The 24550-nt window shown below is 36.5% G+C and overlaps 1 protein-coding gene across 4 annotated transcripts in view; it reads right to left on the bottom strand.

Annotated features, from left to right (window-relative positions):
- LOC111060395 (death-inducer obliterator 1) overlaps window positions 1–24550 on the bottom strand; it is a 59528-nt gene continuing 34978 nt past the window's right edge. For 3 of the 4 annotated variants that reach the window (XM_039420117.1, XM_039420122.1, XM_039420128.1), the window contains 11 exons: window positions 22316–22425; window positions 21434–21544; window positions 20879–20949; window positions 19007–19409; window positions 18201–18394; window positions 15694–15977; window positions 13216–13416; window positions 11896–12090; window positions 8907–10650; window positions 7364–7590; window positions 16–1395 (listed from right to left, as the gene is read on the bottom strand). In XM_039420117.1, coding sequence (XP_039276051.1) covers window positions 178–1395; window positions 7364–7590; window positions 8907–10650; window positions 11896–12090; window positions 13216–13416; window positions 15694–15977; window positions 18201–18394; window positions 19007–19409; window positions 20879–20949; window positions 21434–21544; window positions 22316–22425 — 4758 coding nt within the window. In that variant the 3' untranslated portion in view covers window positions 16–177. Of the gene's footprint in view, window positions 1396–7363; window positions 7591–8906; window positions 10651–11895; window positions 12091–13215; window positions 13417–15693; window positions 15978–18200; window positions 18395–19006; window positions 19410–20878; window positions 20950–21433; window positions 21545–22315; window positions 22426–24550 lie in introns of all 4 variants that reach the window. The other variant, XM_039420114.1, reaches the window with a different exon arrangement.

Below are 24550 nucleotides of genomic sequence, written 5' to 3'. Positions count from 1 at the left end.
TTGAAATTTGAAAATATTTACAATCCGAATCAGAAATAAGCAATGGTGCAATGTATAAACGTATGAGGAGAGAATTCCTTACCACGAAAGCTCATTTACGAGGAAGATGTGCTACTTTACTCGCTCTTACGTGAGTCAATTGAAAGTATAGTAGAAAAAGCAATTTCATAACAATTTTTACGCGTCTTCCGATGGATATTTTCGTTTCCTATTTCCTTTCGACCATCGCTTTCCGCCAGACTTGAACTTCTGCCTTTGCTGTTCCCTCTGCTGTTCGAAATTTCTAATTTCTTTATCCCATTCTTCCTGGATGTTTTCAGGCGATGGTGGAGGGGGGTTGGAGAAGTTTCTCTGTTGGTAATCCCTGTAGTTGGTCCACTTGCCTCCATTGCCACCGCCTCTGGTCCTCTGGTGGAAGCCTCTGTTGCCCCCTGTTGCCTGGTATCTCTGTCCTCTCGACGACATTGGTGTGTCGCGTTTCCAGGCATCATTGCCTTCCTCACTGGTTCTACCTCTCTTCTTTGCTGATTCGCTGTTAGAACTGTCATCGTGGTTTCTCCTCTTCTTCGACTCATCTCGGCGATTCTTCATCGAGTTGTAGGCGGGAGGTGGTTGAGGGGCAGGATGGGGGAAGGGAGGGGGTGCCATGATAGTGGGTGGGGGTGGTGGCATGGGTGGTGGCAGGGCAGGTAGTGGAGGTGGGGGGTTGGAGAAGCCGGGTGGGAAGGCCATTGGAGAGGGCGGCATGTTGGCATGCATGGGCATGTGCGGAGGTGGCATCATTGGTGGCATTATTGGCGGTGGCCCAGTTTGGTATGCGACGTACGGTGGTGCCACAAACTGGCCTCCATACTCTTCAGGTTCGATTCCGGGTGGAAGAGGTTCCATCTCCATACTGTCCTTCTGTTCTTCTGGCTTGTCTTGGTCGATGAATCCCATTTCAGCAGCTTTCTTGATGAGATCGTCGTCCGTGAGCTGACTGAGGGATGTCTTTGCGGTGGTCTTGCTGGTGACCTCGACTCGCTGCCTGGGGTCTCGGTGCACTTTGGCTGCAGCGACTGGCTCCTCATCGGCCACATTCACAGCCGACGGCGTGTACGCCACGTCGCTTGGCGCGTCGTCAATCTCTTCCGACTCCCTGGCTTCCGGCGAGTACGCTTCTACTTCTGCCTCGCCGCTGTACGCCTGCACAATCGGATCTAGTTTCAGCGTCATCGGCTTAGTCGGTTCTTCAACCTTCTTAATACTGGCCAGTATTTCTTGCAGATTTTTCGGCAGTGAAATGTTACTCATGTTTTCATCTAAAAATGGAATGGTCTCGGTTGTGGCAGCTGGTGGTGGCGTGAACGAACGCGATGGACTGTACGCTTCGTCTTCTTCTACTTCCTCAACTACCTGCAAACAGAAATTAGAAAAAAAACATTAGCTGAGCTACTTTATTCAAATTTTAGTCAGATTTAGTTCAAAACATACTTGAAAGTATACTCTTACATAAAAAACAATATTTAAGAACTGAAAAAATTGAAGAAAACTTAAAACTGAACAATATTGAAGAATTACAATTATAAAAAAGCTAATTATTGGGCCGAGGGTTTGTCTACATTAAGAATCTAATTGGTTTGCAAGGAATAATTTACCTCTTTCTCTCATCTTGGGAAATTTCTAATAACTTTAGTAAAGATTATTCTTCATCAGTTCAGGTTCAAAATGATGCAAAAAATTCTAATATAATCTGGAAATGCTGAGTAAAATGTTTTTTTCTCAGTAGAAATCTTCCAATTGTTACAGATCAGACAATACCGGGCGTTTCAAAAAGAATGATCCAATTTCAACATTAAATAATATTGGTCTAAGCGCATTACCACGACCGAAACTGCACTACCGACCACTGGAGAGGTCTAGAGTTTTGAAAAATCGCCACTAGATGTCTGCCCGAGCGCAGACTGAGCAAGGTCTATATATAGGTTTCTATAGACCTTGACTTTGAGCGTTGTCAGTCTAATACAATATGGCGTCTGCTCAACTAAAGGCTTTCTGCGTTCTTCAGTTTAGAACTGAATCGGTTATAACCATTAAACGAGGGTATCGGATACGTTTTGGTGACTTTGAGCGTTGTCAGTCTAATACAATATGGCGTCTGCTCAACTAAAGGCTTTCTGCGTTCTTCAGTTTAGAACTGAATCGGTTATAACCATTAAACGAGCGTATCGGATACGTTTTGGTGCTGAACCACCTCTATCAAAGAACATTTGGCGGTAGTATAAACAGTTTTTAGATACTGGGTGTTTGTGCAAGAGGGAAAGTGCCGGTCGACCACGCACATCTGAAGAGACAGTGCAACATTCGGGAGAAGTTCCAACGAACGCGAACATCAACGAACATCAACACGGCGTGCAAGCCGAGAACGAGTAGCTAACACTACTGTGTGGCACGTGTTAAGCCAGCGTTTGGCCTTACGAACATTCCAACTCGTACAAGCGCTTCGTGCTGGTGATAGAAGCAGACGCGTCGACTTTTTTAATGATATCCTAGAAGACATGGATACCATTTTACCGCGGTTGATATTGAGCGATTAATCAACATTTCATGTAAGCGGTGAAGTTAATCGTCATAATTTTCATATATGGGGAACTGAAAACCCTCATGAAACTGTGGAGCATGAACGAGATTCGCCTAAAGTGAACGACTTTTGTGCAGTTTCACAAACAAAGGTAAATGGACCCTTCTTTTTTGAGGAAAACACAGTGAATGATACATCTTATCTGGCAATGATACAGAATTGGCTATTTCCTCAACTAATTGCTGACTCGGACAACTTTATCTTTCAACAACGTGGAGCATCACCAGACTGGCACAAGTATGTACGCCATTTCCTCAACACCAACTTGCCTCAATGTTGGATGGGGCGCAGGCGCACAGGGCCGCAACACTTGGCTATGCATTCCTGGCCTCCACGGTCCCCTCACATAACACCGTGTGATTTTTCCTGTGGGGATACTTTAATGATCGTGTTTATGTTCCTCCCTTAGCACTTTTAGCACTTGCTATTGAGGAGCTAAAAAGCAGGATAACTGATGCAGTAGCTACAGTCCGAGAAGACAACTTGCTAACACTCTGGGATGAATTTGGCTACCATCTAGATGTCGTCCGAGCCTCAAAAGGAGGGCATATAGAACACTTATAATACATCATCATAGACTTGATACTTCTGTGAGTAATTTGATGTGAAATTGGTTTGAGTGCACCATTTTTTAAAATGAATATAACTGTTGAAAGTTGGGTCATTCTTTTTGAAACATCCGGTACTTCACATATATCCAAAACAGTTAGTTAACAATTAAGCTCTTCTCGCTTGAAAAACATAGCCCTTTATAAAAAAGGATTACATTAACTACATCAGGATCTGATAGCTGCCAAATAATTTTAAAATATAACCTTATTTTTCGAAACTTTTATTCATCAAAATTCGGGAAAGACAGTTTTGGGCTATACCTGTTGTAATCTAACGATCATATTAAATTTTACAATATTATTTGATTTGTCATTAATTTAGTAAGTCTCGATAATTTGAGGCCCTCCCAGAAAAGCAAGCTCTAGGAGGGAGTTCGATTTATGTACATTTGACCGCCGCATGTTTAACTATCATAATACTGTATGTTCAACTACTACCTTATTGTATATTATTATTTGTGACTGTAAAAAATAAGGTACTATAGTATACTATTGCCCTCCCTAAAGCTTAAGCTTGCTTTTCTGGAGGAATCTTAAATATTAAGAATTAATAAATTATTGTCAAATCAGAAACAGTTTTTTAATTTAGCCATCCATAGTTATTCATATACACTGTGTCCCACGAAGAGGTGGGATTAATTTCATATTACGTGCCCATTCATGTACCCCAGCTTTTTCAAATTTTACACAGTTTACAAAGTAGGTTCTGAAAACATTCTGGGAAAATTTCACTCCCTAACCTTCATAGAAACAAAATGGCGGCATATTGAAAATTTTACCAATTCGCTTCCTATAAAAACTACTTTCACGAGTTATTATCTGATTTGTTCACTACGTTGCGGTAGTCTTGAATCATTTTATGGTACCAGAAATGGATCAAGCAATCTTCCAACAAGATGGTGCTCCATCTCATTTCGCAAATCATGTCAAACAATTAATAAATGACAAACTTCATGGCCGTTGGATTGTTCGTAGAAGTGCTTTTTTAAATTGGCCACCTCGATCATCAGATTTAACTGTTATAGGGTATGTTAACTTTTTATGGGGTTACTTGGAGGAAAAAAATATACCCATAGCTTCAATAATGATGAGAAACTAAAACGATCAATAGAAGAGGAACTGTTGCTTCAATACTATAATAATAAATTCTCCGGATACCGCGGAGTTTCTTTGTAATAGCTTACGAATCATTTCTTAAGCGCTGTTATCAGTGTGTTGCTTTGGATGGATTTCAATTTGAATAATTTTGGACTTTACGTTTTTTCATTGGGCTATTTTCTATTTTTTCATTTAAAAGTCATCTAAACTGCAACAATAAAAATATTTTATAAAACCAAACACACCTTTTTAATATTCTTTTAAAGTATTGTTTTTCAATATGCCGCCATTTTGTTCCTACGAAGATTAGAGAGTTGAAATTTTCCCAGAATAATTTTAGATGGCTAGAGATTGTCATGTATATACAGGTGTATGAATACTTGGTAAATCTTGGGGTACTGTCGGAGCATCAATTTGGTTTTGTAAAGGGAAGATCCACTACTGACGCCTTTGATGCACTAATGAAATTTGTGAGTCTTTTGAAAACAGGTACTTTGCTCAGGCTGCCTTCTGTGACCTGAGCGAGGCATTTGACTGCGTGAAACATGATATTTTGCTTGAAAAATTAGCTTATTATGGAGTCAGTGGAAAGAGCCTTAGTCTTTTTAGATCGTACCTTGGCGATCGCCAGCAAGTTGTTTGCTTAGGAAATAAGAGATCCGATCTTGCTAAAGTAAAGCACGGCATCCCCCATTATTTTATTCAATCCCCCATTATACATTATTTTGTATTGTATTACCATGACTTTGTCAATTACCTATATTGGTCTACGAAAATAAAATCTATTTATTTATTTATTAGAACCTACTTTGTAAACTGTGTAAAATTTGAAAAAGTTCGGTGCATGAATGGGCAAGTAATATAAAATCAAACGTGTAAACCTCTTTGTGGGACACAATGTATATGTAGTCATATATTTGTAATTATATTGCAGAATTGGATTATTATTGAATCGGGCAATACGAATTGTAAGGCCGGTTACAGAGCTCGACCGACCGTCAGTGCGTACGTCAGTCGCGTTTGTCTTTTCCATAGAGATTCCATGTATCCGTACAAAGCAGGACTGACCGTACGCATGCGCACGGTCAGGACCATGCGTTTTACACTGTCTACGAAGACCATATAGAAGGTCAGCTAGTGCTTATCCGTTCCATCGGTCGACTGACGCACTATTGAAGCAAATAGAAGCGTTCACAGTTGTACTGGTCAGTTGCCCGATCGCGCCATAATCACTGCGCTGACACCTCTGCCCGACAATCAGCTGATATTGAATTGAATAATAATAATGAATGAATTCAATTAATAAATATGTCATAATTATTTGAAATCAGAATTTTTCACACATCTCTTCATCTATTTCCAACTTTCTTATTAGAAAAAATAATATTTAACTTAAATTTTAAAAAACACTTTTGAAGTGAAAATGCACTTACTTTTGTAGTGACGATCGTTTCGACCTGTTGTTGGTCATCATCAGACTGTGGGAATTCACTCAGATGACAAGGCTAACTCAGATGGTAAGGGATTAAGGTGGTGGAATAGGTTGTGGTGGGGGTTGGGTTGGTGGATACTTAGTGAGGCGGTAATTTTGAACTGTGGACTATTTTGTCAAAGAGGGTGTGGGAAGAGAAATTTACTTGATCATTTAGGAGACAGTTGGGAAAGTGTTTTGTGTGGTTGTAAATTTCGTATTGTTCCAATACATTGAGCTCTTGATTGTAATCAAATTGTGTCATGGGGATATTCAATAGTCTGTTGAAAATGTGGTGGAAAGCTGCAAGTTTATGTTGGGTTGGGTGGTTGGAGGTATTGTGAATTACTGTGTCAGTTGTGGTAGGTTTCCTGTATATTTTAAATGTTTTGAAAGTATGGTTTTGTTTAACCACCCAACCCAACATAAACTTGCAGCTTTCCACCACATGATCAACAGACTATTGAATCTCAACACGATCAAATTCATTGCCCAACAAAATGGATACTCATCCACTCTAGTCGACAACCTACTCCACAAAATAAGAACAAAATCATCAACCAAGAATAATATGGAAAATGACCAAAAATTCATCACACTCACATACTACAACAAAAAATCACAGAATGTAGCATCATCTTTTAAGAAACTCAAATACAGAATCGCCTTTAAAACAACAAATTCACTGAGAAAACATTTTCAAAATTACCAAACAAACAACAGAGATTTGAGCAACCAGGCATCTACAAATTGAAATGTAATGATTGTAGTAAACTGTATATCGGACAGACTGGACGTGACTTTCAGACAAGATTCAAAGAGCACATCAGAGCCATTAATAAACCACATAGCCACTCAAACTTTGCTGACCATATTATATCAACAAACCACACATACACCGGTATCGCCACCAATCTTGAAATCCCCATATCTCACAAAAAAGCAGAAAACTCAATGTATTGGAACAATACGAAATTTACCACCACACAAAACACTTTCCCAACAGTCTCCTAAATGATCAAGTAAATTTCTCTTCCCACACCCTCTTTGACAAAATAGTCCACAGTTCAAAATTACCGCCTCACTAAGTATCCACCAACCCAACCCCCACCACAACCTATTCCACCACCTTCATCCCTTACCACACATAGCCTTGTCATCTGAGTGAATTCCCACAGTCTGATGATGACCAACAACAGGTCGAAACGATCGTCACTACAAAAGTAAGTGCATTTTCACTTCAAAAGTGTTTTTTAAAATTTAAGTTTAATTTTAACAGTGAAAAAGTAAAGGTTGTATTGAAATTCTAAATCAACAATTAAACAATTTGTAAACGCGTCCATTTTGTGAGTCAGATCAGTTCGTTCGTCAGGAGAGCTCTGAAACTGAAAAACTGATGTATGGATGCATATGGTCAGGATGGTACATACGCACTGACGGTCGGTCGAGCTCTGTAACCGGCCTTAGTCAGTATTAAACCTATATTATTAACCTTGTTTTCATATGCTGTATAGTACAGTTTATAAATTCCTTTGAGAATTTTACAAATTTAGTAAAGCTTACAATTGTTTGTTGGATGGTCTCGGTGATGGTGCACCTCTGCGCCATTGATTGGATTTCCTGCGTTTCTTCAGCGATCTTCCTGTTCAGCTCTTCCATTCTCTTTTGTAAATCTCGTGGATCTCTAGAAGACTCATCATCACCACCCGGACTGTATGGCTCGTCTTCGTCATTTACATCATCATCGTCTAAGCCTCCCGGACTGTACGGTACATCACCATCTTCTGCATCTGAGACAATATTGCAATATGTTCACATCCACATTGAGTGTCTTCAGTCAGCAATCACACCATATTATATTTAAATGCAAGGCTAATAATTTTCTACATACATTAAAAAAATTGGAAGTGAATTAGTCATTAGATGAGTCAACCAATCAAGTTTACAATATTAAAAAATATTATTCCTTTTATTTCATCAACATTCATAATTGAATGATTCTCAACAAAACAGGATTTTGAAAATTTCAAAAATTTATTTCTCCAATTTCATTTTAAATGTTGAAAAAGAATTCATTACCTGCGTCAAGGTGTTTTTTATACTGAAATAATTAGTACCTATATACTTTTGAATAAAATGAATCGAAGAACGCTAATAAAGTCATATATAATGCAAATAGTATGTAAGCAAAGAATTGAAAATCGAAAATGAATAATAGAAATCGAAGCAACAGTTTCAAATGTAAATTTTGAGCTTCTAATAATCATTTATAGCATGGGCGATTTTGAAAGTGGTTTCAACGGTTTCGTTGATTTTCATGCAGAAATAAGTAGGTAGTGCTCATGGCATTTACGCTTGTGAGGATAGATTTCTGTCATACTATAATAGTATGAATGAATTCAATTAATAAATATGTCATAATAAATTATTTGAAATCAGAATTTTTCACACATTTCTTCATCTGAAAATTTTCAACTGAATGTCATCTTATTTTCCTTCAAGGTTTATTTCGAATTCTCATAAGTACACACATAATATGTATTGTTTTTTTTGAATAGTGTAAAGCTATTAAAAAACAAACAATACATACTGATTGATTGAAGGCATTAAAGGCTGGGTAAAATAGGTTCAAACATACTGGAGATGGTTTGTTCTCACTTCGTTGGTGAAGAGTACTTTTAAAACAAACATGACAGATTGTGAATTATATGTAGCTTGGTTAAATTTATTTTGATTCAATACATTACCCTGTCCTGAAAACAAAGACCCATATTCACATACTATGTATAACATTAATCTAGGTTGAGATGAAGATATAATCGCATCTATTATAAAGTGTTACATAAAGTTTAAACCAACAGCTGATCAATCCCCGCTTAAACTGAGACTGGTGCATACATCATTTCAAAAGTTGAGTTTTTCGCAAACCATCATAAAAGCATTACAGCCAGCCAACAATCAGCCCAATTCTATGGATCGAATTTGAAGCAATTATTCTGATTGTTCAAAAGTAAGTGTATACGTTCAATTTTAAAAAGATTCCAAAATTAAGAATAATGTTTGATTTTACAAAACAATATGCAAGTTTGCAGTAACTGATGATTACCTTGTGTTGGACTGAGAGATACGATGGTAGCCGTTTTAGAAGAGGGAAGAGTCCTTTTATTTTTCTCGAATTCTGGCAATGAATTTTCGAGGATGTTGAAAGTGGTAGGCGGAGGATGTGGAGGTGTGAGGCTGCCTCCCCCGGCGTCAGGCAGAGGCGGAGTGTAGCTGCGCTCTGTGGGGGCGGCGACCTTGGGCACTTGAGCCTTGGGCGGCATATCGCGTTCGGTCGACATTCGGTGCCTCCTCGTGCGAACAATGATCCCCAGCAACAAATGCTGCCTCGAGTCCTCAAATCCCGGCCCATCCAGCGGTAGCAATACTTGTGGGATCGGACTCTTACTTCCCAGAGGATAGATGTAAAAGTCTTTAATCATATCCAAGTTTTTCCCCACCACACCTATCCTGTTTCTACTACTTAGATAGGTGTACAAATTCAGGTACTCCAACTTATCGTGGTCTCTCTCAGGTTCCAATCTGACTACAATTATCTGCTTGGTTCCAGATTTCTTCATTTTGGCAATGTAGTCCCAGACCGTCTCCGGTGGAATCCTACCGACAAATTCAATCCTGGTGGGCAAGTCATCGCGCAAATAATCGCAGTCGCCAGACACTTCCAGAATCGTCGTTTCAAATTTAGCAACATCGTTCATTAATAATGTACCTCTCCACAGCACTGGCTTCTCTTCAATGTAGGGTGGAGTTTTGATATTTACAGTTGAGCTTGGTTCTCTGTCGGACAAATCACTTTCTATGTCTTTGTTCAACGTCAGTTCATTCTCATCAATATTCATGAGCTGTTCCTCGACAAATTCATCTAGAAGAGGCGATTGTGACTCCACCACTTCTTCAGGCTTTGGACTGATAGTAAAGCTAGTAACTTCTTTCAAGCTTTCCTCTTCAATTGTATAATCTTGTTCCACATGTTTGCTCTCCAAACTTCGACTATGTCTACTTTTACTTCTACTGTGTCTACTTTTACTTCTACTGTGTCTACTTTTGCTTCTACTATGTCTACTTTTGCTTCTACTGTGCCGGCTCTTACTGCGACTGTGCCGGCTCTTACTGCGACTGTGCCGGCTTTTACTGGAACTTCGCTCGTTACTTCGACTTCTATGCCGTTTACGTCCTCTACTGGAGCTACGACTCCTACGCGAGTCCTTGCGACTATGCTTCTTGTCTTTTTTCCTATCCTTACTTTTTACATCCTTACTATCCTTTTTCCGACTGCTGCTTCCACTACTAATACTTCTGTGTCTGGACCTGTCTTTATCTTCCCTTTTGGAGCTGGATTCGTCCAATTTATGTTTGGTGGATGCTGTGGATTCATCTAGCAATTGCAAATTGTCACCATTGAGACTACGTTCGAGTTCGGTAAGAGAAGCCTCAGGTTTGGAGCTCAACAATTCGTCAGCTTCGATGATCTGTTCGCCCTTGTGCGTTTTCATGACGACCGTCTTGGCCTGGTGGAGCAGTTCCAATTCGTTCTTCTTGATCATCTCGAGCTGGTGGCGCATCTCCCTTTCGCGCCACTGCGCCAACTCCTGGCTGGCCATGTCTTCGGGCGACAGTCTCACCAACTGTTGCGCACTAATCGTCTTATCGGCTACTTGTCGGAAAAGAGTCAGGTTCTTCGGGTCTTTGATATTGAATACAATACTCCTGTACTTGGATTTGTACTTAGTTCCAGTGTCTTTGAAGAAAGCAAACAGTTCTTCTTCGATTTGATGGGCTAGTTTGAGAATCTGCAATAAAGAAAGAGAATCGACCATGTAAAAATAATATCACAATAAAATAGATGAAGACATAAATAAGACAATAATAATAGAGTATCTATACTGAAAAAACTGGCTTGTCCACGTATGGGATAGAAAAATTATGTATGACGTCTGAACTACTGGACTGATTAACTTGAAATTTTGTACATTGAATCTTATTAACTGAGGATGGTTATAGGCCTATTTCCAATTCTTCAGGATTCCATTACGTCAAGTTTTAAAACAGACCTTTACGGAGCACGGGTTACCTGCTAGTAATCAATAATTCAAAGATATGAGAGCGTTTAAAAATTGCTCAGAAGTTGTTTCAGCAAAACCATCACGATATAGTAACGTGTGTATAAATGACCAGAAGCAGCTGGCAAGGCGAGGGGGGTAGCGAGGGTACATTTTTGAAAACATTCGGCTACTGCATGCAACGATCAGCTGTGAGCATAAAAAATATATTTTCCTTTTTTCTTCTTCATTGCTCAAGTTTTCGAGTCTAAAGCTGCGTACACATATACGCACTTCCAACCCGCACCGAGCACGCCCCGCCCTTGTACTGCCCTCGTTCCTCCATCGTACCGCAGTCGCTCCGCCTCCGCTCGGCAGTCGCACCCATCATGAAAGTTACGGAAGATGTTAGATCTTCTCGCGTTCCCCGGTCGAACCACTGTTGCTCCCCAGTCGATCATCAATCGCTCTGCTGGAGTGACGTTCGGTTGCGGAGCAGAGCGAAAGTCTGTACGCACCTTTAGGGTCTCTTCACACTAAGCTACGCTACGCTGAAATACATTCTTCCTCTCAATCTTAAATCCACCAGCGTAGCGTAGCTTTTAATTTTGGGAGATAGGACGGCTACATATTACAAAAACGTATTTCAGCGTAGCGTAGCTTAGTGTGAAGAGACCCTTAGACTCGAAAAAGTAATATAGGAACTCAGCTTGTTCAATCAATGGTGTCTCCACAGTTAGATATTTAGTTCCATGAATTTTACAAATAGATTTATTACTACATTATTTTTAAAATGGTTGAGATTGAGACTTTGTGTCAGTGGAATACAGTAGCAGGCAATGTTTTAATGCGATTATAGAAAATTAATTTTGGCCCATCTAGCCTATACCTAGACATGAAAATACATGAAACAATAGTAATAAGTTAATTCGAAAAATGGAATTGAGGGAAATAAGTTTGAAATGAATAATATGTGTGAATTATCAAATAACTCACAGCTTCTTCTTCAATTTTGATGTCTCCAGCTTCTTTCACCCTTGAAAGTAACAGCTCATTTAGAGTTTTCTTCACATTCAACCTGATCGGCTCTGGCTTTGAACTGTCATCGGATCTCGAAGGTTTACTCTCAGACTCAGATTTTCTTCTTTGCGTTGAAGATTTCAACTCTTCCTTTCCGCTACTAGATCTCCGCTATGGAAAAAATGTACATTTTTTTATTTGTATTGCAGTGAATTTCAACAAATTCAATTTAAATCATCTACAAACAATAAACACATTTTTTGTCTTCGACGATACAAGTGAATATTTTTGGTTATTAAGTTAGGAAGATTTCATTTTATTGAAAGTTTCCTACCAATTCTTCATTGAAGCAATGACATAAGTTAAATTTTTCAAATCAAATAATTTAGATTAGAGTACATATGTACTGTTTGGCTGTTGGGTACAGAACAGATCAGTTCCATTATTTTATTACAAGCGTTTTGATTGGGCGTGGGTGATACATGAGATGATCAAGCGTACATACCAAACTTACATACGGAATTCGCACGACCAGGCAGTACTGGCAGACTGAAGGTTGTCAAGCCCCAGACTACTGGACCAACCTCGCCCCCAAATCATTTCAAGTCTAAAAAAATGTTGACTTAAATTTTCAACATTTTATAGTTCATACAGAAGTTTTATAAGGGATTCTAAGTTAGTAAGGCGTTTTTAGTATTTCCTAATATTGTAATTAGTGATATTTCACTGCTCTATTAAAAATAGATAGATTCGAATGGGAATAAAAAATGAAAACATAACCAAATTTGTATTTATAATGATAAACGGGCAACACACTCCTTTGGAGATATCAGTGAAAAATAATGTGTAATGGAACAATTTAGAATCAATTATATTTTTCAGCAAATGCTGTAGAAACTATATCACTCAACAACCAGGAGAATTGGAAAATTAAATACCGTACATTAAATATTATTGAAACATCAATTTCTTAAAATAGAGACATATAATAAGGATTCATATTATATCAAGCGACGGTTTAGATTTTAGAATGAGATAAGATCACTGAGGAATAAACTCAAGTATAATTTTATTCTAGTGAGCCCTAAAATATTAAAAAAATCAAACAATGATTCAAGTTTAGAATAACTTGAAAAAATACGTTTGACAAACGATTAAATAAACGATATCATTGTATCATGGGGTTATACTACGTCCATTCATTAGTTACCATGAAGAATATCTACCAAACTCAAATTTTATATCAAGATTGTAATTATTAGGCTATATGGTTTAAAAAAATTCGACAATGGTTACCTGAGTACGCTTGGGTGCTGGCGTGGCAGGTTTAGGAGTTGCAACAGAAGGCTGATTTGGTTTTTGAATTGGTTTTTTCTCAGGAACAGGAGTTTTCTTATGTTCAGCACTTTCAGAGCTCTCTTTTTTAGAAGACACCGATGGTGAACTTTCAGCCTGTGCTTCGTTCTTAGCAGTTTGACCCTTCGTCACGACGGCGGGCTGAAAAATGTCAAACATAAAGATGCATAAAACAGAAACATAATATCGAATTACTGCTCCTTATTTATCCATTATGTACAACGGCTAGTTTTCTAAAAAAATGTCATGGGAAAAAGGTTCCACAATAGATAAATAAAATATTACTCATGTTAGTGTCCACGTCAAAAGTATCCTGTGCTACTGGATGTTTTATGAAACAGGCCCCGGAGGTGATAATCTCAAATAACAAACAAGATTGATGGAAAGGAGACAGCAATAGACTAGCTGATCTGGTCTGATCACTAGATAAGACAGGACCCATTCTATCTGTAAAATTTCTTGTAAACATTGCTACGTGAAATATTAATACATGGAACGCAGAAAATTCTTGGGCGATTATTTCCAATTAATACAAAAATCAAGTAACTACATTAAAAAATAATTAAACACTAATGTTTTTCAAGCTTACACAAATTCAATATAACAATTTTTAGGGCCGGTTTCCGAGCTCGGGATCTACAAGTTCTGGACTTACAGAGTCCAGGACTTAAATAAGCTCTCGGGTCTAAATTGACTTTCTGAGTCACGATTTTATCTTTTAAACTCTGGAGTCTATCAAGTTTTCGACTTATTTGAGTCCAGGACTTTAATGCAGTAGACATGAGGGAAATTCACTATATTTCGCTGTTGTATTGTTGGCATTATAGCAAAACGGAAACAGCTGATTGCAGCGGGACAGTTCAAATGAGCATGCTCTCCAAACTATTTTGTAAAAATGCGTTTCGATTTCTTTGTAGGCCTATTCAAAGCAAAACCTTTGAAAAGTGAATGAATTAACATTTAATTTTGCTGTTATTGATCATTGATCCTAACCAGTGATTTTGGAATAAAAATTTCATTAGGCTATTGAGTTTGAAAACGTATTTGCTTTGAAAAAACTGGAGTAATAATGTATTATTATTAATATGTTGAATATGAGATTGATTAATAACATTCAGATTGGAATATAAATTCCAAGGCAGACCTTGTATTATTTTGCATGAACATTTTTAGGTTATGTCATAAAATGAGGTTAGTTTTTTACGCATAAAATTCTGATGCAATTATATTCCAAAATAAACTTGCAAACTATAAATTATGAATTTAGATTGACTAATCCAAATAATTTAGGTATTCCATGGCATCTATTTGGCTTTTTATCTACTCCAAAACAATAACTGAATTGTGTTTGCTCAGTTAAGTCTAGAACTTGAATTTAAACCCTACCCCAGTCGAGGGTTTAGAATCACGCTGTTTTAAGTCCCTGGACTTAACGATTTTTGATAAATCCTTGACTCGGAAAGAGGCGAGAATCTAATTCAAGTCCTGGACTTATAAGCCCTTCACTCAGAAAGCGAAATTATAAACTCCAGGGTCTAACAAGATCTCTAAACTCCAGAGTCTATTTAAGTAATCAACTACGTTAACGCTCTGACTCGGAAAGCCAATTTTCTGACTCCAGAGTTTAAAACCAGTTACAGTCTAGAACTTAGCTAAATCCCTAGCTCGGAAACTGGCCCTAGAACTTAGCTAAATCCCTAGCTCGGAAACCGGCCCTAGAACTTAGCTAAATCCCTAGCTCGGAAACCGGCCCTAGAACTTAGCTAAATCCCGAGCTCGGAAACCGGCCCTAGAACTTAGCTAAATCCCTAGCTCGGAAACCGGCCCTAGAACTTAGCTAAATCCCTAGCTCGGAAACCGGCCCTAGAACTTAGCTAAATCCCTAGCTCGGAAACCGGCCCTAGAACTTAGCTAAATCCCTAGTTCGGAAACCGGCCCTAGAACTTAGCTAAATCCCGAGTTCGGAAACCGGCCCTAGAACTTAGCTAAATCCCGAGCTCGGAAACCGGCCCTAGAACTTAGCTAAATCCCTAGCTCGGAAACCGGCCCTAGAACTTAGCTAAATCCCTAGCTCGGAAACCGGCCCTAGAACTTAGCTAAATCCCGAGCTCGGAAACCGGCCCTAGAACTTAGCTAAATCCCGAGCTCGGAAACCGGCCCTAGAACTTAGCTAAATCCCGAGCTCGGAAACCGGCCCTTAGTGATTCTATATCTATAGTTTGGGAACTCTTCTCAATTATACTAATGAACTGAACAGTATGAGACGTTTACACAATACAAATGGGCGTACTTGACTAACCTATATTTTAGCATGTCAACTAGATCCATTATAAAATTGTAGACGCCGACTGAATTCAATGATGATTTACGTGAAGTTTGAAATTATCTGAAGTAATGCTAAGCATAATAACAAATTACCTGTGGTTTGGGTTGAATCAGTACAATTTTCGAGTGCTTTGGAGGAGGAGGCTTAGGTGAGATCATTATTTGCTTTGAGCCCGGTTTGCTGAGCAAAGTAGATTGCTTCATAGGTCCTGGAGAGTGTTTCACAACTTTCGAAGGCTGTGGAGGGTTGGGTTTTGCAGCTGATTTTGATTGAGGGTAGAATTTAGAGGTGGGTAGAACACTTGGACGAACGATTTCATAGGTTGGATGGTTCTTGAGCCAGCTTATGAGGTTTGATGCTAATGGTGCATTCGGACCTGCAAATGCAAGATTTTAACAAAACTTAACACATAAAAATTTGATGACAAACGTATAAGAACAGTCTTCAAGAATACAAAATTATAGGACTAAATTTATTTCCAATATGAAAATTAGCCACAAGATAGTTCAATTTTTATTATTTTTTATATAAGTGTAGTGAGTTTGTAATTATTTCAGGTATGGATTATATATTTCAGAAATAGTGTTTAGAAAGTGGAGGACCAACTGCCACCCTCAAAGTCTATAGAAAGAGTTCTAGACACCAATGTTATTTATAGAGCGGCTATATTAAAGTTAACTTTGGCGGCAAATTTCAAAATCTAATCTAAACTCTATAGTAAACTGTATAGCTTCAATATGATCGTTCTGCAATGCATCGTGTCTACACATTTTTCTATAGAGGCAGCATACAATTGAATGAGAGGGTTTCATTTGAATTATCAAATTCGTTTGTTATTTTTCATTAATAATGCTCACAAGCAACAAATGCTTGCTACTCATGGTCAATATAATTAATTTTATCAAAATACTTGAGAATTAGAGAAATAAAGTATTTATGTTCATGACAATTAACTATTGATTGAATTCAATATTTAAAAGCGGCGAGATTTGTTTGATCATGAATGAAATTACTCGCAAATAATAATGGTCTGCGCACAGGCATCTTGCACATGCAGACCATTTTCATATTATTCATTGTGCTCATTTCCTTAAATATATGTTTCTCATCGTTTTACTTGAAACCTAAGCCACATTAAGATTTATATACATGAATTAAAAATTTAAATCAACACTTTCATTTTATTTTAGACACTTGAAATTTTATTTTTATTTATACACGGTATTTGAGGTTCTAGGATGATGTTGTAACACAATGGTTATTAAGTTTTTCTTTTTTGTATTACAAGAAATGAGCACAGCAGGTTTTATATTGTTAAATGCTTAAATGAGTTTTTTGAAAGAAAGAAACTTTTGTCTGTATGTCTGTCTGGTGTACATAAACTGGTGATATCTAGAAGGCGGTTTAGTTGAATAAGGGTGTGCTCACATAATAGCAATCAAGTTGCAGGACAGCAGGGGGAAATACAGCCTGGCACACTAGAGCAACTTAGTTGAAAGGCGGTTTAGTTGAATAAGGGTGTGCTCACATAATAGCAATCAAGTTGCAGGACAGCAGGGGGAAATACAGCCTGGCACACTAGAGCAACTTAGTTGAAAGGCGGTTTAGTTGAATAAGGGTGTGCTCACATAATAGCAATCAAGTTGCAGGACAGCAGGGGGAAATACAGCCTGGCACACTGGAGCAACTTAGTTCAAAGGCGGTTTAGTTGAATAAGGGTGTGATCATATAATAGCAATCAAGTTGCAGGACAGCAGGGGGAAATACAGCCTGGCACACTAGAGCAACTTAGTTCAAAGGCGGTTTTCAAAGAATAGCTGTAAAAAAAGGCCATTCATTCCTTTCCAACAAAGACAGCTTCTTTGTTCTTTGCAGTTGAGAGCAGATTGGCATGTCAACATACAATACGATATAAAGCTTAAATTTTATATTGGGAGAAAAATCAAATTTCTTGAGATTCAGTATGAAAAGCAGAATGTGATAGTATTTTTAAAAATTCAAAAATCTCAAATTTCATGTTCTAAAAATTTGTGTAGGAGAAGATTTGCCCTAGTATTAGTTCTACGGACCAAAACTTTGTCCAGATGTGTTATTGTCTAAAAGGGGTAAATCGTGTTATACATGCTTCACTGCAGTCACCCTACAAAATAGAACAGTTGCAGGTGTAGTGTGCACAGTAGATAGGAAACGTTCATCTTCTATCACAATATTACTTGTTCTATGAAAAAATTGGTAATTTCATGGTTTTGAATTTCTCGAATTAGTGAATTATTTTTAAAGTTTTCAACCTTTTTTCTTTGGTATATAAATTAATTTTATTTCATTCATCAAACTTCCAAATTCAAAATATCGAAATATTCAATTTCCTGTATAGAAAATTATGTGTTTAAACCGTGATGTGATTCATAACCTTATTTAGACAATATGAACTTTTGATCAAAATTTGGGAGAGAAATAGTACAGGCTTCGCCTAGTTTTTTCTCCCTGATCATAATATTATTATGATGACAGTATATTGTTAAATAAATTAATAAATATATATAAATATTCCTCACAGAAAAAGTTGCTAATGTGAACACACTTAACAATCAATACTTACCAGCAATCAATCTGCCAGTCTTTCGTTCAGCAACTATAACCCGCGAATCGATCTGCGTCTTGCCAGAGACATCTCCCCTTTCTTTGTTGATGAATTCCAGAGATTCCTCTCCGTGTTTGACGATGCATTCATCACTGCAATAGATGCTGTCGGACAGTGCCGATTTCTTGCAAACTATACAGCAAACTGCACCACTGCAAATGGAAAAACTGAATTGAATGATATGATAAAAAGAGAATAGTACTAGTGCAACTACTTTGAAACTGCACTCTTCACGTAATCAAGCACTAGGATCACTCGCTTGGTAATTTCAGTGATAAATCTGAACTATTATCAGACATTTTATAATAATTGCAATTTAACTAAGAAATGAACAATTGAGTTTACCAACATTTTCCCCCCAAAATACTCTGGCCTAGAAGTTCTAACAAGCAGTTCTTGATTACTATAATTTTGATATTTATGATTTGTTAAAATTGATCAGCCTCTTCCAATATAAAATAATTTTTATACAAATTATTAATGATTAAGCATAATTACTGCAGTGATTGAATTCTATTGTGATTAATGCCACAATTTGAGAAACCAAGCATTATTTGATTTGTAATCTACTCTTGGTAACTAACTCAAAATGTTTGAGCTTTCAAACTTTAATTTGTAATTTAATTTTTCTTTCACAGCTCATATTGAATTCATTATATTAATTTCGTTACCATTCAAAAGTCATTCTCGGAATGACGCATGATCTAATGGGCAACATTATGAACTACAAAACTGTCTAAATAAAAATTGATCAACAAACTCACGTAGATTGACCCTGAGATTGATTTTTATCAAAATGGAATTTGAGCGTCGTTTGCCGGGGGCCTTTGGATTCTTTCTGCTTGTCAGCCTTGGCATCAGTTGGCTTGCCTTCGGCCTTGGCATCTGGTTTCTGCACCGCTGGCTTGGGAGTCGTCTGAGGTTTGGAAGTGGCCTGAGGTTTGGGGCTGGTCTGTGGTTTGGGACTAGCCTGAGGTTTGGGACTCCTCTTCAGTTGACCTTGAGGTTTGGCAGAGGGTGCACTTGCTGACCCAGTGTTGGCTGAGGTAGGTGTAGTTGTGGATCCGGTGGCAATTGCCGCTGAAGTGGCCTGAGGTTTGTTTTGGTCGAGTTTCGCCTTGCAGTTTGGACATTTCCACTCAACTCCTTGTTGTTCAATCTGTTTTCCTGTAGATAAAAATAATAATATGTACATTGGAGAGATCAATTATAATTTAAAGAAATGCACTGAATACACGAATGTTTTTCCTCGAGGATTTCAATCTGCTTTATTACTATTACAAGACTTAGTAACTGGAAGAAGTGAAGCTGCAACCCATTAGAATGTTTTCAGAGTTTTGATTACGTGGCTTAATATGCATTTAGAAATATGAATACCAGTTATGATGAATAAGAAAGATATTATAGGTCTGTCATTAGATAGTCTGTCAAAGATATTATAGTTGGTCTGTCATTTAACATTGGAGAAATCAGAGTTGTAAGCTTTGAGCTTTACTTAAGATAAGATATTGTCAGAGATTCGCTGTCCTCCTTTCACTTACATTAATATCTCTTTCATTGTACAAGTCGATAAACTCTACAGTATAAAGAAAGTTTTTGACGTGACAACGTCTTATAAATTGGTTTGCCGGGTGACACTTCAAGAAACTGCGTTACGCTCCGCGTTATGCGCTCACAATGAGAGCGAGTGAGAGCGTTCGTTTCGGTTCACGGTCGTCTGGAAAGAGCACGAATAGGAGCAGTGGCGAGCAACGCAGCAGCAACCCGAAGGCATTCACCTGGAGAGAGAGTGAAACGGAGCAGTCAACCTGCGCAGGCGCCGCAAGCAATCTCCTGCGACTGCGCCACTACTTCCCAGGCTGGCTACAACCCAGGCTAGTAATCACAATGTTGTGGTAGTTTTCAATCACAAAAGTAGTATAAATCGTTATGTATAAATAAAATAAGTGTTTTAAATTGTTACTATTATTATTTCATCCTTCTTCCTACTATACGAATGAATATTCACATTAAAATTATTTTACCACTCAAAGTAGTTGTCACGTAAAACTTTCGCCCGTATACCGACTTTACAGGCAACCATGCAATTTTTTTTGTAAAAAAACATCGTCGTTTCTACTCGTAAATGAAAGATAATGACGGATTACAATACACATTTACTTATTTAGTAATAATCAATAAGGCGTTACTCCTAAATAGCTTTAAAAGTAATGAGTTATATTAGATGAAAACAACGAATATAAAAAGCTATGGCATAATATACTCCTTTTTCAAAACTTCATAAATCACTTGGTCCCAAAACCCTTTTAGATTTGTTTACCCTTCTACTTCAGATTGAACTTAGATAATCAAGTGTTGCTCTGCTCCTTCCAGTTATCTAGTTACAGTGCTTAAAGAAAATTTTAGGAGTGAAATTCATTAAATAGTGAGGGTATAATAACGGATAACTTTGATTTAAATCCTACCCTAGTCGAGGGCTTGAAATAACGTTGTTTTAAATTCTGGACGATTTTTGAAACAATGATACTACTCTCTACTTTAAAGAGCAATAATATACGGTTTGAACATAGAATTAGAAATCAAGTAATATACTGTATTTAAAAAATAACATCCGATATAAAATTATTTGTACTTACCGATTGCTTTTGTGATTCCGACACATTTTCCATGGAACCACTCTTCACATGCATCACAGCATATCATAAACCTATGAACAATAAATCATCAGCTTCAGAATTGACTTGATATGCTAAATGATTAGAAGCATTTTCTATCATTGCTTTTCATATGATCAATTGGAACATGTTAGCATCTTAATAACTTTGGAATTTGATTATAAAAGTGCAATTAGTACTACAAGGAAGCAGCAGTTTTTTCAACTTTGTTATTATGAAGTGACATTCATGAACTTTAAATATTACCCAATATTGAGAATGTTATTCATTTATTTATCAATACAATATTATTACAATGATCCATAATACCACAAATAATCTGAAAGAGGAAAACTAAAATTAGTTTATACTATTCATCTTTCAAATTTTAATTGAGTTTTAATTACGTGGCTGAATATAGTAATCTGAATGCCAGTTATGAAAAATAAACCAGATTGGAGAGTTAATCTGACATTTGTGATTCAATGTATAATGTATAATTGTATACATTTTAAACATTAATTTGAAAACACTCACCTATTATTATGTGGTTTTTGACAAATGCACCATAATCTGTCAGGATCATCTTCTGAATTGTAATCTTCGTCGTCATCATCTGTGATAAAATCTTCTTCTGAGGTTGATAGCCTTGAAAAAATAATTTAGAATAAGTGAATCATAAAATAAAACTAAAATAATAATCTTCTTAAAGAAGAATCTATAGTTATTTTTATAAATTAATGACAAAGTTCATTCACTTTCAACGTAAATTTTCGAAGGAAATTAGCGTTCCAAAGAGCAAATCAATCCTTTCGATTAACCTAAATTCTACTATGACCAACAGTGATTAATTGGTTAAACATAATAGTTTTTAAATTAATACAAGATTGTGAATTTTGTGAAATGGATTTTTGCGTTAACTCAATTTATACAAGTGCAAGTACTTATTTGTCTTAAATAATATTATTTAGGATAAGAATTTTTTTTTGTTCTTTGCGTCCTACTAATTATAATAAATATTCTTCTCAATTATATGATTTTTTACTGATCTAATAGCACCAGATTTCTTCAAATAGAATATTTAATAATACTGAATAAGGGCCGATGCAGGACTGAAGAAGCGCCTGTAGTGGTTCAGACAAATTTTTTGATAGTGGCACATGAAGGTATGTAGTTACTTAGTGGTCTATTTCTTCCATGAATACAACGTTCCAACTAAACTCAGCTAACTTAATTGAATAGACTAGATATTAACTCCAAGATAAAATTTTCAACTCAAATCAGTTATTTTGTTATTCAAAGGAAATGTACAGAATGAAGTTCAATAGAATTGGAAAGGTTATTTGATGCTGGATATAAGTTATTCGTCTGAAACTAATAGTAGAATAAATAACAACATATAATAACTATCTCAAATACCTTGGAACAGAACTCTTGGATTCTGCAGAGGATTTGCGATGGGCTCTGGTTGCGATGGCTGCTGATGTTTTCTGACTAGATTCAGCTGGCGACTTGGATTCAGGTGCAACCTGCAAGCAAATCATAAGTATTATTTATTATACAAATACATACCATACAATGAGAAAAGTACTGAGATAAGGAATATATTTCACTTCAAAATTATAAGGCGCTTATAATGGAAGAATCATAATATATGGATGCTAAAATGAAGTTATTGAAATGCAGTTATGAAGATCGACACAAACATATTCATTGATTGAAAAACATATAAGATGATATTACAATGGACTAACCTAAATCTAAAATGGACAACATAGACTAACGAAAAATAAATAAACCTAGCCATGCTTTTCATTTTCCTTTGTCCCCTTTTTAATCTAATAACGTCGCTATAAGAATAACAGAATGCTGAAGATCATTTTATTTAAACCATCTGCGAATCTTGGCATACTTTTATGTCAATAATTCAGAAACCTTATCATACTGCAATTCCTTCGCAGCTTTTTTCTAAATCAAACCCCATTATTCTAATAGAAATTAATTTTAATTCTTGAGTATCTAGTTTTTCTTGTTGAATACAATTTTAATTTAATAAATTTGACTTTTTACTGATTATTAATACATGAGTGTGTGTCTTTTGTATGGGTAACAGGGATAATTATGACATGAGGGAGAGAGGAACGAAGCAACAGCTTGTCAATGTTACAACCCTAAAAATATCTATAATTGCAAAATTTATGAATAGATGATGACATCTATAAACTACTATTGGAGCAACAAATTATTAACCATTGGGTCTCAATTTCCAAGGCCTGAAAATTTCTCAACTCCTTCATAATGTTTATCAAGTCTCCAAAATAAATGCCATATAACAATAGCTCGGGATTGATTACTGTGCAACAATTTGATGTCAATGAAGCGTCAATAAGGGACAGAGAAAATGGGATTCAAATTGCTATGGTGAGGTCCACGTTATAATGGCAGTGGATAGAGATAGAAGAACAGCGTTGCCTATCATCTGCCTTAATTATTTATATTTCTACATCGACAAAAACAGATTTGGCATCGTTATGGAGCTAGAAAAGGATAGTAGTACCTGCTTTGTCGAATGATAGACAAGGATAGCAACATCAAAGTTAATCAAATACTGTCATTACTGTCAACGTGGACCTCACTATAATTATATAATTTGCTTTCTGGGAACCAAACTCCATATTTTGTTTCAATTGAGAACATGAAAAAATCTACACTTTTGGAATAATATATTAAACTTCAATCAACCTTGAAAAAATATTATTTGCACAGAAATGATTATATTCAAATAAATCCAATATTGGTGCTGTTTACTATACTAGCAGGTAACCCATGCTCCGCAAGGGTCTAATTTAAAACTTGACCTACTGAAATCTTAAAGAATTTGAAATAAGCCTATAAACATCCTCGGTAAATAAAGAATCTATATGAAAAATTTCAAGTTAATCAGCCCAGTAGTTCAGACGTAATGATGCGTCATTCGTGAATTTCCTATACGGGTATGAGCCAATATTCTTTCCTTTATTATATTATAGATAGATTAAACAACAATTTATGAATTCACGAGTCGATTATGTAGTATAGTAATTGACTATTAGCTCCATTGGAAACATTAATTACGAAGATTATATTAGATTCATATCTTCTTGGAATTATTTTCTTACCAAACACAGTGCATAATTTGGCTAATCGCATTTTATCTCTTGCATACTGATAAGCAACAGGTCCATACGCCATTTCACAATGAAGTTTATAAAACTCACTCCTAAATTATTTTTTTTTCAAATTACTCCAATATTAGTAGCACCGTGATGTAATAAGATTGTATTCAGTATTATCATTCACGTTAATAATTTAAAAGGATAAATAGGTTAAACAAAAAGATTCTTCAAAACTTGATTCTTTGGACATACTGCCAATTCACAGTAATAATAAATTCTATTAAACATTGATCTTGACATTTCTTTATCGTTCAAATTGTGATAGCAAATTAACAGCAAAAGAGGGGGAGGGGGAATTTTTAATAAGAATCAACTTATTGAAAAAAGGGTAAATTGATACTTCAAGAGGGACACATCAATAAAGAAGAAAATAAACCGTTGAGAAATATCAGTGTTTTGAATAGTAAATTGATTATTTTTCAACATTAGTAATTTTTTA

Source organism: Nilaparvata lugens, chromosome 1 (assembly GCF_014356525.2).
Source record: "Nilaparvata lugens isolate BPH chromosome 1, ASM1435652v1, whole genome shotgun sequence".
NCBI classification, from domain to species: Eukaryota; Metazoa; Arthropoda; class Insecta; order Hemiptera; family Delphacidae; genus Nilaparvata; species Nilaparvata lugens.
This window is presented reverse-complemented; position numbering and strand designations above follow the sequence as displayed.